General features: G+C 58.1%; 1 protein-coding gene across 4 annotated transcripts in view; it reads left to right on the top strand.

The window, feature by feature from the left end:
* NUP98 (nucleoporin 98 and 96 precursor) overlaps positions 1-7,752 on the top strand; it is a 40,313-nt gene that overhangs the window by 29,279 nt on the left and 3,282 nt on the right. For all 4 annotated transcript variants that reach the window (XM_083882755.1, XM_083882757.1, XM_083882756.1 and 1 more), the window contains 7 exons: positions 416-645; positions 1,839-2,108; positions 3,674-3,831; positions 4,516-4,659; positions 6,103-6,245; positions 6,737-6,958; positions 7,488-7,729. In XM_083882755.1, coding sequence (XP_083738881.1) covers positions 416-645; positions 1,839-2,108; positions 3,674-3,831; positions 4,516-4,659; positions 6,103-6,245; positions 6,737-6,958; positions 7,488-7,729 — 1,409 coding nt within the window. The remainder of the gene's footprint in view (positions 1-415; positions 646-1,838; positions 2,109-3,673; positions 3,832-4,515; positions 4,660-6,102; positions 6,246-6,736; positions 6,959-7,487; positions 7,730-7,752) is intronic.

Raw genomic sequence — 7,752 nt, 5'->3', positions numbered from 1 at the left:
CCTGGACTAGACTGGAATATTGCCCAGTCCCACCACTGAAGTGCTCCAGAAAGCTTGTCTGGATGTTCTCCAGCATATTTGAAGTGCTGAGGAATGAGCTGGGGTGAAGGTGTGCTTGCTGCCCCTGGAGAGCTCAGTCATGGTTTATTTGCCAAATCAGAGAAGGTTTGGGTTTGGAGACTTAAAGATTATCTCATTCCAACCCACTGCTGTGGCCAGGGACACCTTCCACTACCCCAGGTTGTTCAGGGTCCCAAAGCCTGGCTCCAGGATCCCAGACTCTGCCCAGGATCTTCATGCCTTGGGTCATGTTTTATTGTTGTGGTAATTAGGAAAAGCTTTAGGATGAGCTGTCCACTTGCATGGAGAACATGGAGAATGTTTACTACCTGGTCTGTCTCTTCTTTTCCTCCAGACTCACAGAATCCCCTTTCAAAGTGCATGTGGAAAAGTTGAGCTTGGAACAATGGAAGATGGACAGAGACAAGGAGCTGTATCTCACCCCTCTGGAGATAAAGCTGAAGCACAGCACTGTCCACATGGATGAGGCCTGTCCTCTCCTGGCCCCCAACCCCGGAGTCTCTGCTATCCATGACTATGCTGACTGGGCCAGGAAAGCATCTGAGGATCCCACTATGGCAGAGAGTGAGTGCAGAATGATCCTTTTCACGGAATGGTTTGGGTTGGAAAAGCCCTTCCAGCTTGGGGAGTCCCAGCTGTGCCCAGTGCCCACCTTGTCCCCAGCCCAGAGCACTGAGTGTTACCTCCAGTGCCACCTCCAGGGATGAGCACTCCAAATATCCCTGGGCAGTCCCTGCCATACAGGGTGGGGATAAGGGAGCTCTCCAGGGTGGGGGGCACAGGGAACCCTCCAGGGTTGGGGGACAGAGAGCTCCTCCAGGGTGGGGGCACAGGGAGCCCTACAGGGTTGGGAGAGAGGGAGCCCCTCCAGGCTGGGGGCACAGGGAGCCCTCTGGGGTGGAAGGACAGGGAGCCCTGCAGGGTGGGGGGATAGGGAGCCCTCCAGGGTTGGGGGGGCAGGGAGCCCTCCAGGACTGAGGGATAGTGAACCCTCCTGGGTTGGGGGGGCAGGGAGCCCTCCAAGGTTGGGGGCACGGGGAGCCCTCCAGGGTTAGGGACAGAGAGCTCCTCCAGGACTGAGGGATAGTGAATCCTCCAGGGTGAGGGCACAGGGAGCCCTGCAGGGTGGGGATAATGAACCCTCCAGGATTAGGGGGACAGGGAGCCCTGCAGGGTTGGGGGCACAGGGAGCCCTCCAGGGTGAGGGCACAGGGAGCCCCTCCAGAATTGGGGGCACAGGGAGCCCTCCAGGGCTGGGGGCACAGGGAGCTCCTCCAGGGTTGGGGGCACAGGGAGCCCTGCAGGGTGGGGGCACAGGGAGCCCTCCAGGGTTGGGGGCACAGGGAGCCCTGCAGGGTGGGGGCACAGGGAGCCCTGCAGGGTGGGGGCACAGGGAGCCCTCCAGGGTGAGGGCACAGGGAGCCCCTCCAGAATTGGGGGCACAGGGAGCCCTCCAGGGCTGGGGGCACAGGGAGCTCCTCCAGGGTTGGGGGCACAGGGAGCCCTGCAGGGTGGGGGCACAGGGAGCCCTCCAGGGTGGGGGCACAGGGAGCCCTCCAGGGTTGGGGGCACAGGGAGCCCTGCAGGGTGGGGGCACAGGGAGCCCTCCAGGGTTGGGGGCACAGGGAGCCCTGCAGGGTGGGGGCACAGGGAGCCCTGCAGGGTGGGGGCACAGGGAGCCCTCCAGGCTCATCCTCCCGCGAGCCCCTCCAAGTTCTGTGCGTGCACTGCTGACGCTGTCTGTGCCATCCCCACAGGCGTTGTGAAGCACTGGTGCTTGGCCTGGACGTTGTGTGAAGCCATCTGGGGCAAGCTGAAGGAGCTGGAGGCCAGCCTGGAGGAGCCCAGCGAGTACGTGCTGGCGCTGGAGCGGCGCCGCGCCTTCTCGCGCTGGCTGTCGGAGACGGCGGCCGCGCGCATCGAGGACGAGGTGTCCCTGTGCCGCCACGGCAGCCACGTCGAGGCCGTCTTCAGCTGCCTCACGGGAAAGAGGATTGGGGAGGCCTGCAGGCTGGCACAGCAGGCAGGTGAGCACCCCAGGGAATGGGCACGGCCCTGAGGCTGCCACAGCTCCAGGAGCCTTTGGGCAGCGCTGCCAGGGATGCTCCAGGAGGGTTCTTGTGAGGTCTGGGCAGGGACAGGGGTGGGATTGGATGATCCCTTTGGGTTCCTTCCCACTGTGATTCTGCAAGGTTCCTAAATCAGAGTTTTTGTGTAGAAGAGAAGGGACTTGCACAAAGAGAGTTTAAACTTAGAGAGCTCATAGTCACTGGCTGCTCTGCATGTGGAATGTTCCCTTGTTAGTCACCACAAAATCATGGAATGGGCTGACATGGAAGGGACTTTAAAGCCCATCCAGCCCATGACACGAGCAGGGACTCCTTCCATTATCCCACATTGTTCCAAGGCCCAGTGTCCAACCTGGCCTTGAAAACTGGGTAGGGGCTGCTGCTGGACTCCCTGGTCCCCTTCACTCTGGCTCTGTCAGCCACCCCCAGTTAGGAAGTGCTGCTGGAGTGCATTTGGAACTGAGACTTTTCATAGTCACTCCTTTGAATTTTTAATGATCTTTTAAATTGAGCTTCTGTTCAGGCATTTTATATTTGGGTTAAAAATGTGTATTTTCAGAGCCTCATGGCAGGTTTTATCCCTGTCTGTTATGCCAGGTGTTCATGGAGTGGTTTATTTCATAAGAAATACTGGAGTTGTGGCCTCTCCATTCCCAGAAATGTTCCATCCCCCAGTGGGTGGGGCTTGGAGCAACTGCTCTGGTGGAAGGTGTCCCTGCCCAATGCCCACCTTGTCCCCAGCCCAGAGCACTGAGTGTCACCCCCAGCCCTTCCCTTGTGGGCAGTCCTTGCCAAACAGTGGGGACAGAGAGCCCTGCAGGGTTGGGGGCACAGGGAGCCCTGCAGGGTTGGGGGCACAGGGAGCCCTGCAGGGTTGGGGGCACAGGGAGCCCCTCCAGGGTTGGGGGCACAGGGAGCCCCTCCAGGATGGGGGGCACAGGGAGCCCCTCCAGGATGGGGGGCACAGGGAGCCCTGCAGGGTTGGGGGCACAGGGAGCCCTGCAGGTTGGGCATATGGAGCCCTCCAGGGTTGGGGGCACAGGGAGCCCTGCAGGGTTGGGGGCACAGGAGGCCCTCCAGGGTTGGGGGCACAGGGAGCCCTGCAGGGTTGGGGGCACAGGAGGCCCTCCAGGGTTGGGGGCACAGGGAGCCCTGCAGGGTTGGGGGCACAGGAGGCCCTCCAGGGTTGGGGGCACAGGGAGCCCTGCAGGGTTGGGGGCACAGGAGGCCCTCCAGGGTTGGAGGCACAGGGAGCCCTGCAGGTTGGGCATATGGAGCCCTGCAGGGTGGACACAGGGAGCCCTGCAGGGTGGGCACAGGGAGCCCTCCAGGGTGGACACAGGGAGCCCTGCAGGGCAGGGGCATATGGAGCCCTCCAGGGTGGACACAGGGGGGTCTCTGCAGCGTGGGTATAAGGGAGTGGAAGGGGCTGAGTTTTAGGATCCCTCCCACCCCAGAGCCCTGTGGGGCTGTGAGCTGTGCCCCAGGCCCAGGTGAGCAGCCCTGACAGCGTGTCCCTGCAGGTGACCACCGCCTGGCCCTGCTGCTGTCCCAGCTGGCCGGCAGCCAGCCCGTGAGGGACCTGCTGACCCTGCAGCTGGTGGACTGGCACCGCCTGCACAGCGACCGCTTCATCCAGGAGGAGCGGCTGCGGCTCTTCGCCCTGCTGGCCGGGAAACCGGTGAGGAGGGACCGGGGGGGTTTGTCTTCTTTAATTCTGTCGCACCAGGGGTTAAGGCTCAGGGAACACTGTTCCTGTTTGGACACTGGTTATTAATCCTTACCTATAGTACAGTCTCACAATTGTGAGTGCTGGCTAACAAAGTAGAAAATGACTCTGTCTCAGTCTCTCTGCAAGGCCTTTTAAGCACAAATTGTCCAATTGTGAGATGACACCTAAATTATTTTGACTTCTAACCCAATAACCAAACACCCATGGTCTGCAATGTGAATTTTTTCACCCAATTACAACACACCACCCAAACCCATGAAGAAGAAGGTGAAAAAGAAGAATTTAGCCTACACCCTAAATCCTCCATATTTCCCCATATATATTACTATATACTAAACCCTTAAACTCCAAGTTTTGCACTCTGTGATATCACACACTTCTATCCCAACTCCACACCCACAATCCCAGTGCTGTCACTCAATTTTGTCCACGGCCTCAGGTCAAATGCAGTGTTTGCTTGGGGGTCAGTGCCTATCAGCACAGAAAGCCTAAAATTCTCAATGCCCAGACTTTCAACACCCACCCAGCCCCTCAGAGCCACCCCACACAGTGCAGGTGTCTTCTGTCCCAGTGCCACCTCCTGCTGGTGCCCATGTGGCAGGTGTGGCTGAGCAGGGTGTGTTGTGGCCCCAGGTGTGGCAGCTCTCGGAGAGGATCAGCATCAACGTGTGCTCGCTGCTGGACTGGAAACGCTGCGTGGCCGTGCACCTCTGGTACCTGCTGCCCCCCACGGCCTCCATCTCCAAGGCTCTGGCCATGTACGAGGCTGCCTTTCAGGTGGGTCACTCCCCTCTGCCCTAAAGGAGCCCTTCAGGCTGCCCCTGCCTGTGTGGTGCTGCTCCTGCCCTGCCTGTGTGGTGCTGCTCCTGCCTGTGTGGTGCTGCCCCTGTCCTGCCTGTGTGGTGCTGCTCCTGCCCTGCCTGTGTGGTGCTGCTCCTTCCTCTCTGGAGCTGCTCCTGCCTGTCTGGTGCTGCTCCTGTCCTGCCTGCCTGGTGCTGCTCCTGTCCTGCCTGTCTGGTGCTGCTCCTGTCCTGCCTGTCTGGTGCTACTCCTGCCTGTCTGGTGCTTCTCCTATAGGCAGCCAGGAAGTGCTGAATGTGGCATTGAGTGCAGGACACAGGGAATGGCTTCTCACTGCCACAGGGCAGGGATGGGTGGGATATTGGGAAGCAATTCCTCCTTGGGAGGGTGGGGAGGTCCTGGCACAGGGTGCTCAGAGAAGCTGTGGCTGCCCTATCCCTGGAAGCATCCCAAACCAGCATGGACAGGGCTTGGAGCAACCTGGGATAGTGGAAGGTGTCCCTGTGGTAAGGGGTGGAACTGGATGATCTTTGGTTTGGGTTGGAAAGGACCTTATTCCGTGATTCTATAGGATCATAAATTCTGTGGAGAAAACCCCTTTATGGAGTGTTTCCAGGTTTTGTCTAGCTATTTGACACCTGGACAAAATTAGGAAGAGGGACAGTGGCCAACAGCAGGAAAGCCCTTTTGGGGCAGGCAGCCTGTTTTCCCCCTGGGGTCATTGGTCCTCAGCTGCCTTGTCCAGCAGCCCATGGTGCCCCCCAGACCCCGTGTGTGCCCCCCAGACAGTGTCCCACACCCCTGAGGCTCCATGCATTATGCACAGCCCCGTGTGTTGCTGCAGAGCTCCCAGCTCTGTGTGCAGCAGGACAAAGGGTTCTGCTGAAAAACATGTTTAATCATTTAACTAAAGCCAGCTCAGCCCTCCATCCTCAAGGCAGCCTAAGCTCAGCAGCAAGTCTGGAAACTTGTCACTGATGTTTGCTTCAATATTTAAATACCCAGCTGTAGTAAAAGCTCTTGGTTAATTGTTCTGACTGACTCAGAGTGCTCAGTGCTGCTCGTGGCAGACCCTGTGTGGCTACAGAGAGAAGCTCACTGGGGTGCACCTGCCTCATTCCATCCAGACCTCTGTGGTTTTCCAGCTATAAAATCCTTTAGGAACAGAGGGTGTGTGTGAGAGCTGGCTGTACCTCCAGGCAGTGCTTTTTAAGAGCTCAGTGTGAGACATGAATCTGCCCAAGCATTTTGGCTTCAGGTTTTTCATGTTGGTCCATAGTTCTGGGGAGGTTCCAACTGCTGGTGCAGTTGGTTTCACCTTCTTTGGAGCATAAGGATTCTCCTGAGCCTGCTGAGCTGTGAAATTCAGTTTTGTTCAGAGTATTATCTTTAAACTTACTGTTAAAACTATGTCCCTAGAACACCTCAGAGTGTGAAAAATACGCTTGCTGTCCTCTGCCTCCTTACCTGGAAGATTCTGGGTGTGTCATTGAAGAGGATGACAATGGAGGAAGGCCCCTGAGAGATGTCTGCTTCCATTTGTTGAAGCTCTACAGTGACAGGTGAGTGGGAAAAGAGTTCAATAAGTATTTAGAAAAATTATGATCAGTCAGTGACTTCTTGAGTTCACCAACCAGGGGTATGAAATCAGCCTGAGCTGCTCAGAGCAGTCCAAAATCAAGCCCTTGTCATGAAGGTGCTGTCACACCTGGGGATGGTAGAGATGGGGAACCTTAAGCTTTGGGGCATATTTGTGGGGTTTTAGGTGCTTTCTGTGCCTGAAGAGTGCAGGAGGGCTTCTCGGTAGCTGCCTTTTTTGAAGGCAGTGAGAAATCTGCACAAACAGAGCAGATACAGAGGAAAAGGAGTGGCAGTCTGGGTGTAGACTCATAAGACTTTCAGCAGTAAATACTGTTATTTTTCTTCTTAAAAAAGAAAACCAAACCCCCACACTAATGTAAATCACACCCGTGGAGGTGGGTGAAAGGAGGGGATTTGGTTTGATTTTGTGGGCACAATCAGCTCTTTCAGTTAGCAGAGTTTTCCTCTCCAGGTCCTACGAGCTTGACCAGCTGCTGGACCCCAGGAGTGTCACGTCTGACCCGCTGGATTTCCGCCTCAGCTGGCACCTGTGGGAGGTGCTCCGGGCCCTGAACTACTCCCACCTGTCCCAGCAGAGCTGGGGGGTGCTCAACACCAGCTATGCTGCCCAGCTGGAGAGTGAGGGGCTCTGGGAGTGGGCTGTGTTCGTGATGCTGCACGAGCCTGACACGCCGTGAGTCACCCTGGGGGGGGCTGTTGTGGGGCTGGACGCACCCTGAGTGACCCCGTGGGGCTGTTGTGGGGCTGGGCACACCCTGAGTGACCCTGTGGGGCTGTTGTAGGGCTGGGCACACCCTGAGTGACCCTGTGGGGCTGGACACACAGGAAGTGACCTTGTGAAGCTGTTTGTGGGGCTGGACACACCCTGAGTGACCCTGTGAGACTGTTGTGGGGCTGGACACAGCATGAGTGACCTTTTGGGGCTCTTCTGGGGCTGAATACATAGGGAGCGACCCTGTGGGGCTGCTCTGGGCCACTGAACTCACATGGGGTCAGTTGTACAGACCCGTGGTTGCAGTGGCTTTTCTCTCTCTGGGAGCTGTGCACCCTTTGCGCCACTTGGGAAACCCCCAAATCCCAGACTGGTTTGGGGTGGGAGCAGCCTTGAAGCCCATCTCACTGCAGTGCTCCCTGCACTGGGGTGTCCCCGTGGGGAGGGACAGGAAGGTCACAGGCTTGCAGTGACAGCCGTGTGTCCCCAGGCGCCGGGAGAAGGCCGTGCGGGAGCTGCTGAGCCGGCACTGCGCCCTGGCCGAGAGCCCCGAGTCCTGGGCCAAGGAGACCTTCCTGACACAGCGCCTCTGCCTGCCCCCACGCTGGATCCACGAGGCCAAGGCAGTGCGGGCCAGGATGGAGGGGGACAAGCACAAAGAGGCCCTTTTCCTCTTCAAGGCTGGCCACTGGAACCAGTGCCACAAGCTGGTCGTCAGGCACTTGGCCTCAGGTGGGTCTTGCTGCTCCTCTGGC

This window comes from Zosterops lateralis (assembly GCF_965231275.1).
Source record: "Zosterops lateralis genome assembly, chromosome: 2".
NCBI lineage: Eukaryota > Metazoa > Chordata > Aves > Passeriformes > Zosteropidae > Zosterops > Zosterops lateralis.
The sequence above is the reverse complement of the archived record's forward strand: the minus strand, read 5'-3'. Positions and strand labels throughout refer to the sequence as shown.